The sequence below is a fragment of the Danio aesculapii genome, chromosome 17, assembly GCF_903798145.1.
Source record: "Danio aesculapii chromosome 17, fDanAes4.1, whole genome shotgun sequence".
NCBI classification, from domain to species: Eukaryota; Metazoa; Chordata; class Actinopteri; order Cypriniformes; family Danionidae; genus Danio; species Danio aesculapii.
In genome coordinates, this window is record NC_079451.1 from 1,275,197 (window position 1) to 1,296,162 (window position 20,966).

Consider the following 20,966-nt stretch of genomic DNA (forward strand, 5'->3'; position numbering starts at 1 on the left):
GTCAGTGAAGGCCACAGACACCTGCATCGGCAAATGCGGAGGTTTTTTCTCCCATTCGATATGCGATATCAAATTCCACTAAAGCTACACTCTTCCAGCAGTTCATAGTTACATCCAATATCATTTGTCAGGGGGGCATGCAGGAAATGTTCCTGAATGAAAGTGAAAGTGCCAAACTGCAGTCAAAGTCAACACATTAAAAATGAAACAGACGAAATGACATAAAACTCCGGAGGAAGCGTGGATAGCGTGATGACGCAATGACTTTAATCGAATTATGTGTTAAAACATTTAATACTATTTAATATATATATATATGTGTGTGTGTGTATATATATACATATATATTATGGTGTAATGTCTCGGCTGTGTATTTAAAAATGGAGCTTTCTTTGTTTTCATTTTCTTACTTGTGTTTGTGCTGGTGACGTATCTCTGTAAACCAATAGCATTCAGCTGCGTGTCTAGCTCCACCCTTATGTCATGCTAGGTACGCTTCCGAAAGAGTACCCAAAAAGAGGTACGGTACGGTTCACTTCTAGATACCTTTTGACAGTGTAAACGGACATAAAAGCATACCGTACCACTCAGTAGAAACGGGCCAATAGTTTCATATAGGTGCGTCCCAAATTGCATTTTACGCACTACTCTATGCCATTTTGTAGTATATACAGTATAGTGTAAGTAGTGCGTTCACGCTGACATTCTAAAATGATTAAGCGCACTTTAATTACTCGATGATGCACATAATTTAATGGTTAAAATTAAAATGTGGACTGTTGGACTCTTCACGCACTCAGCGGCTGCTGCTTTGCTCACGTAGCGGAAGAGGTGGAGCTTTTGGCCACTGATGTTGGAGTACTTTATTTATTTTAGATTGTAAAAGCAGTATTCTCCTACAAGAGTGATTATGCCGCCTCCTGTTGGTGAATGGGGTTATGCTTATGGCAGGTATTATTTGGTAGTTTGGTCATTTAGCTCGGATTTGGCAACCGTTAAACATCTTCTGGGAAACGGTTTGAATTTCCACTTAGTAAAAAGCCATTAGTGTGCCATTTGGGACGATGTGTGTAAGTGCAGAGTGTGCCATTTAACACGCAGCTTATGTCTTTCTATTTTCACTCTGCTATATACAATAGTACTAGGGTCCCAGCAGGTGATTGCATCATTCAGTTTGAAGTGCTTCATATTAACTATGCTATGGGAAATGCTCATGGGAGTCTTTATCCTGCAGCACAAACAGAGGAATTTTTAGCAGTCAAGTGAGAAGACGTGCACTAGACTGACAGCGGGATCTCTTTCCTTTCCATTAAGCAGTTTTCAGTTTCACAGTATGGGAGAATGCGGTGGATGGAGGGATGGAGTAGCGTATATTCACGTTCCATTCACATCAGCTAAACTAATGGCTTAATCATGCGGCGCGTTTTGGATGGTTGTGGCCAGTGGAATCATTTACACATCGTGCTTTTTTTTCTTGGCTCCGAGTGCACCAACAGGTTATGCTTTCTTATCAGCTCTGTGTGTGTGTGTGTTTGCATGCAGAAATTACTCCGTGACATCATTGGAAAGCATTTTTGCCATTCCAGACCTGTTTGTCCGTTAGCTAAGAGCAGAGCGAGATAAAGCCGTGCACCTGCGTGCTTCCAGCCTCTTGAGTTGTCGACTGATTGCTACTTGAGCTGCCATCGACATGATGATAAACGTTCCAGAAAAGAGAGAAACACCCACTTAGCGGATGGTGATGGTCTATCCTGCTTAAAGGGCACCTATTATGCAAGAATCACTTTTATAAGGTGTTTAAACACAGTTGTGTGTCAGCAGTGTGTGAATATAAGCAGCTTCTTATGGTAAAAATGTATTAACTCTATTTGTTTATAATCAGACTTGATCAAAACAGTCTGCAGAAACACTCTGATTGACATTCTCCCTTATCAGAGGGGGAAAGCCCCGCCCACTAGTGACCATCTCTCCCTATTTAAACAGCAGCCCTAAGTGAGAAGCAGCCGTCTGTCCATTAGCCATTAGAGTGTTTGAGCTGCATCATAGACTAAGATGATTATAGATGTGGAGTTTTAGATGAGGCACAAATGAACAGCGACAGGAGTCAGTTTTCCGCACAGATAGCGTTAATCCTGTTTTGAATCTGCCACTATGCTGATGCAAAGGCATTTGTAGCTCCGCCCTCTTTTGAAAATAGCTTCTCAATTGCATTTGAAGCGACAGTCCAAACCATAGATATATACACTAGATATCGCATACTGACCCTAAGCATGCGTCAATATTGCCGCCATATTTGTGCAGTGCTCTCAGAACAAAAGCAATTCAACTGCGCTTAGTTAAGACTAGGGGTGTATTGGAGATCGGTTGATTCGTTTGTGAATGAATCTCCATTATGAACGGTTTGTGTGAAGCATTAATATCCCTGCGTCTCAATGTGCATATTAGAGGTGTAACGGATCACGGTTGATCCGTGATTCGTATGAATCACAACCCATGGTCCGGAACACACGTGACCTGCGGATTAATAAATGTTTTTTACTTGTAGATTAATTATAAACGTGTAACGATCACAGAGAGATCGCCTCTCGCGTCATTCAAATCATATGTATGAAAGCAGTTTGGCTTTCCTGTAAAATATAATGATGACAGAAGAAGTTGTGGTGGGTTATTCAGGATGTGGAGGGTTTCTTAGGTTATTAAATGCGTTTTCTGTCACTACTTGTTTAGCCTACTGGTTAAATAATGTAATTGCTGGCTAAAACGTTTATTTTTGAGCATCATTAGATGCATATGACGGTGATTTTAATCTTTACCATCAACATCAGTGGTTTTATCTAAACTATTTTCCCAGTACTTCTGTCTTATTTGACTGTTTGTAACTTCGTAACTAACTCAAAAGACTAAAGACTGAATCTCTTTCTTGATTGTTGCGTTTTTCAAACACAGATTTGAATGCAGCGATTGGAAGGATTAATAAACATATGCAAATCACCATTATTTATAATTTATGTTGTGGGTGTTGAGATCCCCATCTTTTATTATTAATCACGCAGCTTACACTGAATGCATTATTAATGCAGGCTAAACGAGACAGAAAACACCTTTAATAACCTAAGAAACCCACCACACCCCGAATAACCCACCACAATTTCTTCCGTCATCATTATATTTGACATGTTTTATGTGATTTGAATGACGCGAGAGGCGATCTCTCTGTGATCGTTACACATTTAGAATTAATCTACAAGTAAAAATAATTGATTAATCGGCGGGTCACGTGTGTTCCGGACTGTGGGTTGTGATCCGTACGAATCACGAATTAACCGTGATCCGTTACACCCCTAATATGCATATAGAGATGCAGGGATATTGATGGTTTACACAAATCGTTCATAATGGTGATACATTAACAAACAAATCGCTCCCTCCGTTAGAATTAGAAGGGAAAGCAGGAGAGGGGGTGTGTTTCAGGTGTTTCAGGACATATGGATTAGAAAAAATGTAACAGGGAGAGTGGATAATACATTTCCATGCACACAACCACATGCTCTTTGTCAGGAATGCCTCTGCGGTCACTTATTCATGAGTGCAGAAAAGTGATGTAAGCATACCTGCAAACTCTCCCGTTTTTCCCGGGAGGGTCCCGTATTTCAGACACATCTCCCGCCCATCTCCCGTATTGTTCTGTCTCCCGGAAAACTCCCGGAATTCCACCCCCCCCCCTTTTTTTTTTTTTGGTTCAGTCCCCATGCGCACCGAACGTAACGCACAACCATCTTCATACCCACTCCCGCTCTTCAGTTCTCGTGCACCTTCCCCCCTGCTCTTCACTTCACATGCACCCCCAGGTAAAATCTCCCGGATTGTGATCTGAATGATCTGAATGCAGGTATGGATGTAAGATTGTAATTTTCGTAATTTAAATGTATATTTGCATACTGACCACTGGGAAAACTGCATGTGTGCATGGCTCTGGGTGGCCATTCCTCCACTGCACCTTGGTCCCATATTCATTTTAAAGGAGGGATACCCTGTACCAAAATGGTGGCTCTATTGGTGCATTTTTACCAATAGACAACAGTATTGCAGGCAACATCTAGTGTGAATATAAATGACCAAAAGCCACAAATGGGATCAAAGCCTAAAAGGGTAAAGGGTCAAGAGTTATAAAACATTATTTGTGTTGTTTTTAAGCTGAAACTCCACACACACACACACACACACACACACACACACACACACACACACACACACACACACACACACACACACACACACACTCGAGGAACATTTTACATTTTACATCTTGTGAAAATGGGCATGAAAGGTCCCCTTTAACACTATCTGGCTCTTGGAAATCTGGAATTTGGCTGCCAGAGAGTGATGGACGTGGATCAGAGCGGCACTTCTGATATATTTAATAGTAAGAAGGTGATGTCATTTCCAAGCAAAACAGAGATCGCATTTGCCGGCCAAAACACACAAACACACACACTTTTAGTTTTTTCCATCTCCTGTTTCGCGGTCACGTGAGCGGCAGGCTTTTTCGCATTATCTCATCTTGGAGGCCTTTATCCGCTGGTGTCATTTGTTTGAGGGATTCCACATTCACTCACAGATACTTGAAATAACCGACCGCAGGAGTCAAACAGTCACTTAACACGGGTCACTGCCTATTATACAGCGCTTGATAAATGCACCCAGAATATTTGCTGCATGATCTCATTTCACTTTGGACTTGCCATTTGGAAGTGGAAAAAAGGCAGCAGCAGGACCTGACAGAAAACACACAATGTTCTTCAAAGATAGTGTGTGTCGTGATTCGGTCTTTACAAGTTCCTTTGATTTGAGTTCAGTCCGCTGTTATCTGAAGTCTTTGGTGGTCAGAAATGATTTAACCCTTCAAGTTTTGCACCACTGAGTTGAACATAATAAGCAGTTTTTTCAGTGAGGAGAACTTTTGACTGCTTGGATTGACAATCAACTTTCCAGTGAACTTGCTTTTTAAATAATGGGATTAGATAGAGGTGTGATAATAAAGATGATTCTCAGTGTTTGAGAAATGTGAGTAGATGAGTTTACCTGCTGACTAGTGAGTAGACTAGTTTACCTGTTGACTAGTGAGTAGATGAGTTTACCTGTTGACTAGTGAGTAGACTAGTTTACCTGTTGACTAGTGAGTAGATGAGTTTACCTGTTGACTAGTGAGTAGATGAGTTTACCTGTTGACTAGTGAGTAGATGAGTTTACCTGCTGACTAGTGAGGTGATGAGTTTACCTGTTGACTAGTGAGGTGATGAGTTTAGCTGTTGACTAGTGAGGTGATGAGTTTACCTGTTGACTAGTGAGGTGATGAGTTTACCTGTTGACTAGTGAGGTGATGAGTTTACCTGTAGACTAGTGAGTAGATGATTTCACCTGTTGACTAGTGAGTAGATGAGTTTACCTGTTGACTAGTGAGTAGATGAGTTTACCTGTTGACTAGTGAGTAGATGAGTTTACCTGCTGATTAGTGAGTAGACGAGTTTACCTGTTTACCAGTGAGTAGATGACTTTAACTGTTGACTAGTGAGTAGATGAGTTTACCTTTCAACTAGTGAGTAGATGAGTTCACCTTTTGACTAGTGAGTAGATGAGTTCACCTGGTGACTAGTGAGTAGATAAGTTCACCTGGTGACTAGTGAGTAGATGAGTTCACCTGTTGACTAGTGAGTAGACAAGTACCTGTTCACTAGTGAGATGATGAGTACCTGTCGACCAGTGAGTACATGAATTTACCTGTTGACTAGTGAGTAGATGAGTTTAGCTGTTGAAAGTTGATAGGTAAACTCCTCTACTCACTAGTCAATGGGTAAACTCATCTACTCACTATTCGACAGGTAAACTCATCTACTCACTAGTCAACAGGTAAACTCGTCTACTCACTAGTCAACAGGTAAACTCATCTACTCACTAGTCAACAGGTAAACTCATCTACTCACTAGTCGACAGGTAAACTCATCTACTCACTAGTCAACAGGTAAACTCATCTACTCACTAGTCAACAGGTAAACTCATCTACTCACTAGTCGAAAGGTAAACTCATCTACTCGCTAGTCAACAGGTAAACTCATCTACTCACTAGTCAACAAGTAAACTCATCTACTAACTAGTCAACAGGTAAACTCATCTACTCAATAGTCAACAGGTAAACTCATCTACTCACTAGTCAACAGGTAAACTCATCTACTCACTGGTCAACAGGTAAACTCATCTACTCACTAGTCAACAGGTAAACTCATCTACTTACTAGTCAACAAGTAAACTCATCTACTCACCAGTCAACATGTAAACTCATCTACTCACTAGTCAACAGGTAAACTCATCTACTCACTAGTCAACAGGTAAACTCATCTACTCACTAGTCAACAGGTAAACTCATCTACTCACTAGTCAACAGGTAAACTCATCTACTCACTAGTCAACAGGTAAACTCATCTACTCACTAGTCAACAAGTAAACTCATCTACTCACTAGTCAACAGGTAAACTCATCTACTCACTAGTCTACAGGTAAACTCATCACCTCACTAGTCAACAGGTAAACTTATCTACTCAATAGTCAACAGGTAAACTCATCACCTCACTAGTCAACAGGTAAACTCATCACCTCACTAGTCAACAGGTAAACTCATCACCTCACTAGTCAACAGCTAAACTCATCACCTCACTAGTCAACAGGTAAACTCATCTACTTACTAGTCAACAAGTAAACTCATCTACTCACTAGTCAACAGGTAAACTCATCTACTCACTAGTCTACAGGTAAACTCATCTACTCACTAGTCAACAGGTAAACTCATCTACTCACTAGTCAACATGTAAACTCATCTACTCACTAGTCAACAGGTAAAGTCGTCTACTCACTAATCAACATGTACATACTAGTTAACAGATGGATTAACAGTATTCAACTGGTTAGTGAGTATTTCTGCTGAAATGACTTTGCTTTTGATGCCCTTCGCTGTGACGTCACAGTTTGACCCACATCTGATGACTCCAAACTCATCTCCGTATTTGACTTCATCATTTACAGCAGCAATCCCTGCGTTTCCACTCACGGAACAAATGATCTGCGCTGGCGAAAATCAGCCATAATGTGAAATCCACGCAAAACACACAGCGGTAGGAAAAATGAGATCATCCAGAAGGAAACCAAAGAGTTGATTAGAATTTCAAATCTCACAGAGGGGCTTTTCCAGCGTTCAGACTGAGGAGACCGACGTTTACCATTTCAGCTCTCACTACATTAGGCATTTAGCAGACGCTGTTGACAGGCATTAAGTGATTTAACATGAAGAGGCTGTACACAAGCAGTGCTAATTATATCATTGTACTTAAATAGAAGGCAGAGGGGACTTTTATTTTGTTTTATTTCATTTTTATAGAGTATTTATTAAAAGTATATAGGGACTGTAATTTTCAATTAGCTGAAAACTCTGGTTATAGGGACGCGTGATGCTAAGAAAATATGACAAATATTGTTTTGAGATTACTGTATTTATATAGGCAGCATGGTGGCTCAGTGGTTAGCACTGTGGCCCCATAGCAAGAAGGTTGCTAGTTCGAGTCCCGGCTTGGTCAGTCCTGTGTTGCCGTGGGTTTCCTCCGGGTGCTCCGGTTTCCCTCACAGTCCAAACACATGTGCTATAGGGGAATTGATGAACTAAATTGTCTGTAGTGCATGAGTGTGTGTGAATGCGAGAGTGTTTAGGTGTTTCCCAACACTTGGTTGCGAATGGAAGGGCATCCACTGCGTAAAACACATGCTGGAATAGTTGGCGGTTCATTCTGCTGTGCAGTCTCTGAAATAGAGACTAAGGAAAATGAATGAATGAATGAATGAATGAATGTATTTATAGTAAAGTAGTATTAATAGTAATATTTAGTAGTATTTAGTAGCATTATATATGAAGTAGTATAATAATATTAGTAGTATTAATAGTGATAATAAAGTAAAAATAGTATTAATGTAAAGATCAAGAAAAACATCAAATAAATTCTGGGTTCTGGGTTGTTCTTTTTACACACATCATTATATAATGTATGATTTACTGCAGTGGCTATCTTTGCACACAAGACGACATGTTCGCTGGCTTCAATTTCTATTTAAATGTATTCATTTTAAGTATCTTTATTATTTACAACAATATTTTGTATTTTTCCCTTAAATGATCAGGTAAGACATTCTGTTCAGACTTATTTTTTTGTTCTTCGTTTTAAAAAATCTATTTGGGAAAAGAGCTTTTATGTTTAAGGGTCCATTTTATTTCCTTTCACACTTATCAGCTTGTAATTACTGCAGTAAATGCAGTCACCAGACGTTACCCGTTAACTAAACCTAACATGTTAGGATAATATAAGATTTACGAGCTTTGCCTACGAAAGAAATAGTACACAGGCCTGTTTTTGCGTGTGTAACAGAAGAGAATTGAAGCTTTGGGACGTACCTGTACTACTTTCTCATTAATGGACCGTTGTTTTCAATAGTAACATGCTCTGTCAATCATCTCGACACATGATCCACATTCCTTTCACATTAAATAACCAACCTTCATTGGAGATTCAGCAGGTTAATCTGCCATTCACAGGTCATTCAGGCAGAGAAATCACCTCAGGTGTTTGTAAAGTTTTGCATTCAGTAGTTGATGTCCAAAAACATCGATTAAAGATGTTCACATTGTTGTTTCAGATGAAATATAACACTGAAAACGGGATTTAAATATTTTCCAGTAGGCTAGATATTAATTAATAGTAATTCAAACATCTTTATCAAAGCATCTCTACTTGACGGTTGGTGTCCTGTGTCGGCCATGTTTGTAGTTTGTTTACACTTTTCCCCGCGCATTTGTAGTTCCAATAGAATTCACATCCAACATTCAATGTATTGTCGGCAGTATTAGGGGAAAGTCTATAAGGGATACAGCTGTGGATACTAACATCAATATAGCTTCTGAATACATTTACATTACTGAGGTAGATAATTAATAAAAATATTAATTATATTTAATAAAATATATTTTGATTGGTAATTTAATAAATAATATAAATAATTCTTATTATATTGACTGTTTTTGCATTACTGTGAAGTTTGGAATAATTATATAAACACTTCTGGTTAACTTCTTACACAGCTGTATCTCTTCTGGTACCAACTCAATATTAGCGGTTAGAGTACAGACGATTCTTCTTAATACTTTCTACCAGAAATAGTAGACCATCCAGGAACTTTTGGCATATCTTTTCAACATACTATGGTTTGGGACTATATTCTATTTTCCAATACTATTTAGGACGGATAGTATGCAAATTGTGACGCAACACTAGTTCTGGTTCACTGTGTGTTAGCAGGTTTCCAGTTGGTACACAAAACGCAAGCGCACTGATTTCTCCAAATGAAGGTGAAATGAGGTGGCGAGAGCATGTGTTACGTAAGCGTGTGGTTTGCAGGAGTACAGTATGCACAGATCTGCACCCAGCTGGCATAATCTCTTCATATTACATAAATATTCCACATCTGAGTCTGCATGCAGCCGGTCAGGAATGTGGAGGATCGCTAATGGACTGTGGTCTGTCATCATCTGTTCATGCTGGACCAGGCAGAAGTACAGACTCATTTTCGCTGTCCTCTTCTTTATACCCTTTTAAAAGTTATGCATAAAGCGTAGATAAAAATAAAGGCAGTTCAATTATAAAGTACAGTCTGTAGAATTAAGACATGCAAACATTAAGGAGAAAGTATGTGCTATTAGCTAAACAGCTAAACAGCTAAACAGTCTGCATTTCGTTGCCTTGTACTTGTACATGTGTGATGACAATAAATTGAATCTAATCTAATCTAATCTAATCTAGTTTCAGCGGTTGTTATCTGGGAGTAACATACCTTGGAATGTCATGTCTGACCAATCGGAATCGAGTATTCCAGACAGCCATAAAATAAGTTAGGGATAAACTACATTCCAGGAGGCTGTTATTGCAGAATAAAGCCTGAAATGTTTATCGTAGCACTGTCATATAAGACTGAAGGGTTTATGAAGGAAAACTACCGTTCTGGATGTACTTTATCCCACTTATTACGCGGCTACTTGCCACCAAACATAAAAGTTAGACACAAAACATTGTTTTGAGCCGTAATAGCTTATTAATGCCTTAATTAAATGCAAAGCAGACAGAAAATAAAACAGCTGATGGAGAATACACTAACCTGCGCATTAGTCAGACACTAGATGGCACCACACAACCAAAAACACAAAGCTGACAGAAACAGCTGATGGAGTATACACTAACCTGCGCATTAGTCAGACACTAGATGGCACCACACAACCAAAAACACAAAGCTGAGAGAAACTAAAACAGCTGATGGAGTATACACTAACCTGAGCATTATTCAGACACAAGATGGCGCCAAACAGTCAAAAACACAAAGCTGACAGAGTGAAAACAGCTGATGGTGTATACACTAACCTGCGCATTATTCAGACACTAGATGGAGACAAACAGTCAAAAACACAAAGCTGACAGAAACTAAAACAGCTGATGGAGTATACACTAACCTGCGCATTATTCAGACACTAGATGGAGACAAACAGTCAAAAACACAAAGCTGACAGAAACAAAAACAGCTGATGGAGTATACACTAACCTGTGCATTAGTCAGACACTAGATGGCGTCAAACAGCCAAAAACACAAAGCAGACAGAAACGAAAACAGCTGATGGAGTATACACTAACCTGTGCATTATTCAGACACTAGATGCCTTGCCTTGCCTTACATCTTATAATAAAGAAGGCATAATAGGAGCCCTTTAATGTAAATAGTAGGTGAAGTAGGGGAAAAGTATTCAACGTGTCATGTATTTTTTTTTCTTGGAATAATATTTCTAAAGCAGCTGTTAACATGGAATTGAACCAGATTTTGGTAAAAACCAAGACAATATAGACATAAAAATAAACCAAAACAAAAAAATCTGAAGAAATTGTTATGTGGTTATGTGTAACAACAATGAAACGACACAAGGATAATGTACTGAACTACTGAAACGTGTTTAATTCTTTATATAAAAGGCTTTTGTTGGAGACTGCAGCTTAGGGACACCACTCATGCGGAGAATGAAGTCACATGCATTGCTCAGGTGTGAGTTTCTCACAGACTTCAACAAAGGGTCAAAATCCTACTGGTTCTGTGGGTCTCGTCTATCAAATCTGAGCTTTATTTTGTATTTTCTATTGGATTCGTGTCAGGTGATTGGTTTGGCCATTCTACAGCTTGATTTTCTTTCTCTGAAAGCATTTGAGAGTTTCCTTGGCTGTGTTTTGGATCATTGTCTTGCTGAAATGTCCACCCTGGGTTCATCTTCATCCTCCTGCTAATGTAGATGTTGGACTGAAGCAGATGTTGGAAGGGCAGAGGGTTGCTGAGAGATTTCAGCTGCTGTCTGGGCTTTCACTGCCGAACTACACCTTCCTTTCTTCATGTGTTCAATACTTTTCCCTCTGTCATTTTTTTTATTACACATAACCTCATTTGTAAACTCTTTAGATTTGTTTTCATTTCATATATGTATTTCTTTGGTAGTAAACAACATCCGAGGAAAAGTTTAAGTGAACAGCACGTGTTTTCTGAGGAAAATGGTGACGTGTTCAATACTTATTTTCCCCACTGTAGCTTATCTTGCTCTTCTGCCACAAAGCCTGAAATGGTAACACTTTAAAATAATGGTCCATTAGTTAATGTATTTACTTACAAGGACAAACCATTACTTATGCATTCATTACAGTATTTATTCATGTTTCGTTAACATTAGCTACTGTTATTTAAGTTAAATAGCGTTAGTTCATGTTAACTCACAGTGTAACTAATGTTAACGAGCACAACTTTAGATTTTATTAATGCACTAGTTAATGTTTGATTAATAAATGTCTTCAAAGATTATTCATACTTAGTTAATATTAGTAAATACATTGACTAATGGAGCATTATTCTAAAGTCTTACCCCTGAAACGATCAGTGCCAGGTTTGCCTCATGACCATCCAGACTAGAATAAACTGTATTACTGACTGCGTTCTGACCGCTGACCTCTGACCTTGCAGATGACCTTCCCTACTGCCCGAAGGGAATCACATCGAAGGTTTTCCGCTTTGACGTCTCTATCATGGAGAAAAACGCCAGCAATCTGTTCCGCGCAGAGTTCCGTGCCCTGCGCATGCCGAACCTGAGCACCTCCAGGACCGAGCAGAGAATCGAGCTCTATCAGGTGTGTATGACCGTCAGCGCATTGCACACACAAACAGTAGCACAGAACAGGAGATAAAGAGTTATTTAAAAAAACTAATAGCAAAAAATTTATGTTGTCAGGGTTCCCAGGGGGTCTATTCCAGTTATTGAAGATCAGGGGGTTTTGTTTATTATTTTAAAGGACACCTATTATGCCAAAATCATTTTTATAAGGGGTTTAAACAGTTGTGTGTCAGCAGTGTGTGAATATAAGCAGCCTCTGTGGAACAGTGACATCACACCTATAAAGCACTGCAGATGACATCATCCAGTCACTTTATTTTATTGAAGGAAATCACTGTTATTCAGCCAGCACAAGCAGATCAAAAGTGACAGTAAAGACATTTTACAGTCTTATAAACTATTTCTGTTGAAGATAAATGTGTTTTTGTATTAACTAATAATGTACTGTGGCAGTTTCTGTGAAAAAGGTGACGCGGCACGTCAGTTTTCAGCATCAATAATAATCATAAATGTTTCCTAATCATCATGTTAGAGGGATTCCTGAAGGATCGTGTGACTCTGGAGTCTAGAGGAATAATGCTGAAAATAAATGTGATCCTGGACTTCTTTGAACCCTCAGAATCATATTTTCATAACTATTATTTTGATATGGGCATATGAATGAATGAATATATGAATGAATGATTGAATGATTATATTAATTAATTAATCTATGAATATTAATACATATATGGATGAATGAATATGCAAAGGAAAATATGAATGAACATATGAACTAATATTTTTGATGAATTAATTAATCAGTATGTGGATATATGAATGAATGAATGAATGAATATAGTAAATAATGAATATATAAGTATTACATATATGGATGGATGTATAAATGGATGTATGAATGAATATGCAAATGAATATATATATGAATAAATATATGGATGGATCGATGAATGATTAAATTTGTAAATATGAATGAATAGATTTTTGATTAATTAATCAATATATGGATATATGAATGAATAAATGAATGAATAATTATGTATTAATGATTGATTGAATGAATATGGATAGATGAATATATGGAGGTATGAATGAATGAATATGTGAACAAATATATAAATTAATGTATAAATATATGAATGGATGGATGAATGAATAAATGAATGAATGTACATGTATTAATGAATGAATGAATGAATGAGTGTATTAATAAATATATGAATAAATAAATAAATGGATACATGAATGAACATATTTATTAATGAATATATGAATGAATGTTTATATTGACTGTATGAATGAAAGTTGTAATGAAGATATTAATCAATATATTTATTCTAAAATGAATAAAGATATGAATGAGTAAATATGTTTATTAATGAATGAATGACGTAACATATTTTTAATGAATGAATGAATGAGTGAGTGAAATAAAATCTATATTTATGAATGAATGAATATATTAATAAATGAATGGATTTATGTGTAAATGAATGAGTATTTTTATTAATGAATGAATGAATGAATAAATGATAGTATGAATAAATATATGAATAAATAAAGATACATGAATGAATATTTAATGAATGTATGAATGAATGATGTAATATACCAATGAATGAAAATATTTATTAATGAATATATGAATGAATGATGTAATGAATATATAAATGAATATATTTATTAATGAATGAATGAACATTTTAATGATTGACGGAATGAATATATCTATGAATTAATATATTTTTAATGAATGAATATATCAATGAATGAATGAATGATGTAATAAAAATATGAATGAATATATTTATTAATGAACGAATGAATATATGAATAAATGAAAAAATAAATGAGTGAATTAATATATTTATTAATAAATGAATATATGAATGAATAAATGAATGAATGAACATATGAATGAATTAATATATTTATTGAATGAATATATGAATAAATGAATGAATGAATGAATGAATGAATGAATGAATGAATGAATGAATGAATGAATGAATGAATGAATAAATGAATGAGCACTTGACACCCAGTCCTGAGCTCTTTGGATCTGTTTGTCAGTGGAGCGCAGTACAGACACAGATCTGCTGGTGTTTCAGCTCACTGCGCTCGCTCTCTCTCTCTCAGGCCTGATGTGTATTCCAGGTGCTGATGGATTACACAGACCAACATTTGCACAATTGCACACGAACAAAAGAAGCTTTCTGAGAAACTCCCAGCTTTACTTTCACATGCCGCTGCTTCTGACCGCAATATAAAACCCAGCGACTCGACCACTTATATAACAGATTTATTCCCAACCCTGCGGCCGTGGATGGACTCTATAGGTGTTGGAGATTTTCGATGGGCTTCCAGCATGTCCCGTTAGGAGCCGTTTCCCCCACCGTGTGGATGTCTGCCTCCGTCTGCAGGCCCTCCGGATGTTAGATTAGCTCCCACCGCCTCTGCTTTTATGGCCTCAGTAGTCGTGGGACCTCCTGATTTTATCTGGCAGACTCAAGCGTTAGACAGTCAGGGCCTCTTTCCTACACATGCTTTCGGGAGTCTTCAGAGTCTGTGCTGAAAGACAGGCAGTGGGATGCCTCTGAGAGAAACTCAATAAGCCTTTTCCCGAGTCCACTGTTTTATTCTTAGGAATAAGAAATATTCTGGAAGCAGTTTCTGATCAGGGATGGATATTCAAATGATATTCAAATAATTTAGTTTAATTTAATTTGCTTAATTTTAAGCTTTTGAGTCTTTTAAATAACAATAAATCATTGTAGGAATGCTGTAATGTTCAAATAATTTTCTTCAATAAGCTCAGATGGCTCTACTCTGCTGCGATTGGTCAGATGACATGACTGTTTTCTGATTGGTCAGATGGCTCTACTCTGCTGCGATTGGTCAGATGACATTACTGTTTTCTGATTGGTCAGATAGCTCTCCTCTGATTAGTCCGATGACATTACTGTTTTCTGATTGGTCAGATAGCTCTCCTCTGATTAGTCCGATGACATTACTGTTTTCTGATTGGTCAGATGGCTCTTCTCTGATTAGTCCGATGACATTACTGTTTTCTGATTGGTCAGATAGCTCTTCTCTGATTAGTCCGATGACATTACTGTTTTCTGATTGGTCAGATAGCTCTTCTCTGATTAGTCCGATGACATTACTGTTTTCTGATTGGTCAGATAGCTCTTCTCTGATTAGTCCGATGACATTACTGTTTTCTCTTTGGTCCGATAGCTCTCCTCTGAATAGTATGATGACACTGTTTTCTGATTGGTCCGATAGCTCTCCTCTGATTAGTCCGATGACATTACTGTTTCCTGACTGGTCAGATAGCTCTCCTCTGATTAGTCCGATGACATTACTGTTTTCTGATTGGTCAGATAGCTCTCCTCTGATTAGTCCGATGACATTACTGTTTTCTGATTGGTCAGATAGCTCTCCTCTGATTAGTCCGATGACATTACTGTTTTCTGATTGGTCAGATAGCTCTCCTCTGATTAGTCCGATGACATTACTGTTTTCTGATTGGTCAGATAGCGCTCCTCTGATTAGTATGATGACACTGTTTTCTGATTGGTCAGATAGCTCTCCTCTGATTAGTCCGATGACATTACTGTTTTCTGATTGGTCCGATAGCTTTTCTCTGATTAGTCTGATGACATAACTGTTTTCTGATTGGTCAGATAGCGCTTCTCTGATTAGTATGATGACACTGTTTTCTGATTGGTCAGATAGCTCTCCTCTGATTAGTCCGATGACATTACTGTTTTCTGATTGGTCAGATAGCTCTCCTCTGATTAGTCCGATGACATTACTGTTTTCTGATTGGTCAGATAGCTCTCCTCTGATTAGTCCGATGACATTACTGTTTTTCTGATTGGTCAGATAGCTCTTCTCTGATTAGTCCGATGACATTACTGTGATTGGTCAGATGGCTATACTCTGCTTTGATTGGTAGGAAGACATGACTCTCTTATTAATGAGATGGATCTACTGTGCTCTGATTGGCCAAATGGCTTTACTCTGCTGTAATTGGTCATATGATATTACTCTGCTCTGATTGACCAGATGGCATAATTCTGCAGTGATTGGTTAGATGGCCATACTCTGCTCTGATTGGTTCGATAACACTACTGTGCTCTTAATTATTGCTGTGTACTCTCTCTCTCTGTCTCTCACACACACACAGAAATGGCGATTACATTTTAAGGGGAAATTTACACGCCGGAGTTTTGGGACGTTTGTTTTTGTACAATAAACTGTGATAAAGATGGTCCTCGATGGTTTATTTAGTGATAACAGCAGGCTGGATCTGTGCATTATTCTGCTTATTACATGGCTACCTAAGTCAATAATTGGACCCAAACTACAGATTTGACCTGATATACTTCATTAGTCCTTTAAACACTCTTGAGCTTCCAATAAAGTTATTTTTCCTTCAGAGAATTAAGGGATAATGTACAGCTATTTCTCTTATTAAGCAACTTTACACCACATTAATATTGACGGGGATAGGAAATATTCATTTGTGTGTGTGTGTGTGTGTGTGTGTAAATATGTATAATGATATGGGTATAATATAGGTAATACCAAAGGTGACTTATGACCATATTGCCTGCATGTCCCCACGACTCACAAAAACAAACCTGTGTGTGTGTGTGTGTGTGCGTGTGTGTGTGTGTGCGCGCTCAGTGTTTTGTGTTATCAGACTCCAGCAGTAGTTTTTTCCATGAGAGAGCGAGAGAAGTGTTTGTCCTCGGGCAGCTCCGGTGTCTACATTCATCTGTGTGTATGCATGTGTGTGTGTAGCTCCTGTTCTCCTCATCATTATCTGTGGATAAACACTCTTCTGGATCTCAGTGTGATTTTGACTGAAAGTGTTTGAGTTTGTCCACGTCTGAAAACCTGTCAGAAACAGAAGCTCTGTTCATTTTGACTTAATCTGACAATTATGAATCATTATTTTACAGTGGATCATTCTGCAAGTATATCTGGGGATTTAACAGAATAAATCGAGTTATAAGCACACAAAACAAACAGTAAACTTGCAGGGGTCAACATTTCTGGGGTTTTTCCACAATTATGACTCTTTGCCTATAAAATATTGAATTTACAGTACACTTTTCCTCACTATTGTTTTTGATTTGTGCCATAAAAACATTCATTCATTCATTTTCTTTTCGCCGTAGTCCCTATATTCAATTCAATTCAATTCAATTCAATTCCCCTTTATTTGTATAGCGCTTATACAATGTAGATTGTGTCAAAGCAGCTTCACATAAAGGGTCATAGTAAATAGGAACAGTGTAGTTCAGTTTGTAGTGTTTAAGTTCAGTTCAGTTTAGCTCAGTTCAGTGTGGTTTAATAATCACTACTGAGAGTCCAAATACTGAAGAGCAAATCCAACGATGCACAGCTCTCTGAAATATTAATCAGGGGTCACCACAACGGAATGAACCGCCAACTTATCCAGCATATATTTTACTCAGCGGATGCCCTTCCAGCTGCAACCCTCTAAATTGCCTGTAGTGTATGAGTGTGTGTGAATGAGTGTGTATGGGTGTTTCCCGTTACTGGGTTGCAGCTGGAATGTCATCCACTGCGTAAAACATATTCAGGATAAGTTGGCGGTTCATTCCACTGTGGCGACCCCAGATTAATAAAGGGACTAAGCCGAAGGAAAATGAATGAATTTTACTACAAAAAATACAACTGCATTTTATTATTCTTTCATTAACTCCATTTAATAAAACTATTATTAATAAATTAACATCAGCTAAGATTATAGTCTATACTGCAGGTTAACTATGTTTATATATTATAACTTTAACTGTTAAATGCTACTAGCTACTAGTTAATTAAAATTATTAGTGATGGGAACTAATAACCTTCACTCTTCCGAATATGATCGTAATGCATTACACCTTTTGTAAAGCTGCTTTGAAACAATAACGATTGTCAATAACGCTATATAAACAAACGTCAATTTAATTAATCATCGGCAAATAAAATAACGTTAATGAACAATAACACAGTGAATATGCAGATTATTTTCAGCCAATATCTCAGCTTGTTATAGGTTGGATTACATTCGCCAGTACAACAATCCGGGGCGAGGCAGTGGCGCAGTAGGTAGTGCTGTCGCCTCACAGCAAGAAGGTCGCTGGTTCGAGCCTCGGCTAGGTCAGTTGGCGTTTCTGTGTGGAGTTTGCATGTCCTCCCTGCGTTCGCGTGGGTTTCTTCCGGGTGCATGCGGTACAGGTGAATTGGGAAGGCTAAATTGTCCATAGTGTATGAGTGTGTGAATAAGTGTGTATGTGTTTCCCAGTGATGGGTTGCAGCTGAAAGGGCATCCGCTTTATAAAACATATGCTGGATAAGTTGGCGGTTCATTCCGCTGTGGTGACCCCAGATTAATAAAGGGACTAAGCCGAAAAGAAAACGAATGAATGAGTACAACAATCCTAATATTCTTAAAAGATTATGTAAATATTTACAGTATTTAAGTGCTCGTGATGTCAGTGTCGTGTTTATTTTCACAATATATTACATTATTAAATATATCTCCGCATGTCTAATTGTAGCGATGGATGATGTCAACCGAGAGCAGAATTCAGCTTTTACGTGTGTTTTCACGACAGATTCTCCGTCCTGATGAACACATCGGTAAGCAGCGCTACATCGGTAGAAAAAACGTGATGATCGGAGGGACGGACGAGTGGGTTTCCTTCGACGTCACCGAGACCGTACGAGAGTGGCTGACAAACAGAGGTCAGTTCTCATTTAACCCTTTAAACTCATTGGAAAGACTCTGGAGTTATTAGTACAAGACTTCTGATCTTTAATGACTTGACTAAAATCACTGCAAGGATTAAAATGGAGCCTTTACACATTCTCAGCAGTGAAGAAGTCGCGGTTGGTAAACTCAGAGCGCAGTGAATGGGAGAGTACAAGTCATTTATTAACAATCATGTTTGCTAAAATAATAAGATAAACACTCCAGGATGGTGTTATCAAGACTTTCAGAAGAAGGAAAACAATAGTGTGAGGCTGATAACGGCAGCCACAAGAGAGAACCAGATTTACTGTCCTGCCCCCATACACACTGCATTACACACACCTCACACACACAGTCATTGGTATTTTGTAATTTGATGCAAAAGTGATGTATTACACACATAAATACATATTAATCTACATAAAAAAAATCTAAATATTAAAAACTTTCAAGGATTTAAGATCCTGATGACCTTTTATTGCATCATAACAGTCTTGTGAAAAGGCTCCATTAAAAAAAATGAACTACCAGAATTGTATAACTAGGCCTACTAGAGTGGCTATTCAGACTATTCTCATATAATACGTCATATTGTCATGTCATATTTGCATTCTTTTCTTGACATAATTAAAATTTAAATAATTGGAAATGCAACCATTTTGGTAACACAGCCAAAAACTACAGAATACACAAGACATGTCACTACAATATTAGACTAGATATTCTTCAAGACACTAGTATTCAGCTTAAAGTGACATTTAAAGGCTTAACTAGGGTAATTAGGGTAAAGTTAGGGTAATTAGGCAAGTCATTGTATAACAGTGGTTTATTCTGGAGACAATCCAAAACTAATATTGCTGAAGGGGCTAAAAATATTGACCTTAACATGGGTTTATGTTCAAATTTTTTATTGTGAAAAAACAAACACTATATCAGTACAAATATTTACATCTTTGTTGTTGCTTTTTTTTTTTATAAATAAATTAATTACAAAAAATAAATTTAAAATTAAAAAAATAAATAACAATAATGATAATAATAATAAAAGGGGAAAAGAAAAATGGAAACGAGTTATAAGTGTACAGAAAATTACAACCAGCTATCACAATCAAATGTTTAGGTACATTGTCAAGGTTGAGAGTAAATATTTACAATTAAACAGTGTATAATAGTAGTAGTTAAAAACAAACAAAAATTAAATTACTGTGGAACAAATAAATTAAGAGTGCATTATTAAATGGAAGGCAAGACCTTAAGAGAGTTAAAGTTATAAAACATTGGCACTTTTTAAAGAAATTAGTTTTCCCATCTAATCTTTTCCTTAAAATGGCTTCAAAACATATTAAAACCGCTTTTATTCTAGCCGAAATAAAAGAAATAAGACTTTCTCCAGAAGAAAAAACATTATAGGAAATACTGTGAGAAATTCCTGAATCTGTTCATCATCATCTGCATGTTTTTAAGTATTCCAGACAGTCGTGTAATGATCTGAACTTTATCCCTTATTCACTAAAGTAATCATGATGTCGGTGTGAGATTTAGGGGTGTGTGTGTGTGGGTGTGTGTAAAGTGTGTGTTTTTCTGCTCAGCAACAAACCTGGGCCTGGAGATCAGCGTTCACTGCCCCTGTCACACCTTCAGACCCAACGGAGACATCATTGAGAACGTCAACGAGGCGCTGGAGGTCAAATTCAGAGGTGAGCATATCGACCTTACTCTTTACATTCTCGCTGTTAACAAATCATTAACGAAGACTTTTAGCTCAATGAACCACTAATTAGCTGATTATTAATATTTAGTAAGGAATGGGAGGTATTAGGGATGTAAAATGAGATCATATTTTATAAGTGCCAATAACAGCACCCATACACACTCATTCACACACACTCATACACTACGGCCAAT

The 20,966-nt window shown here is 37.6% G+C and overlaps 1 protein-coding gene across 1 annotated transcript in view; it reads left to right on the forward strand.

Moving 5' to 3' along the window:
- The window catches only part of tgfb3 (transforming growth factor, beta 3), a 33,677-nt gene that overhangs the window by 4,656 nt on the left and 8,055 nt on the right, over positions 1 to 20,966 (forward strand). The window contains exons 2-4 of the mRNA XM_056477630.1: positions 12,130 to 12,293; positions 18,925 to 19,054; positions 20,651 to 20,758. Coding sequence (XP_056333605.1) covers positions 12,130 to 12,293; positions 18,925 to 19,054; positions 20,651 to 20,758 — 402 coding nt within the window. The remainder of the gene's footprint in view (positions 1 to 12,129; positions 12,294 to 18,924; positions 19,055 to 20,650; positions 20,759 to 20,966) is intronic.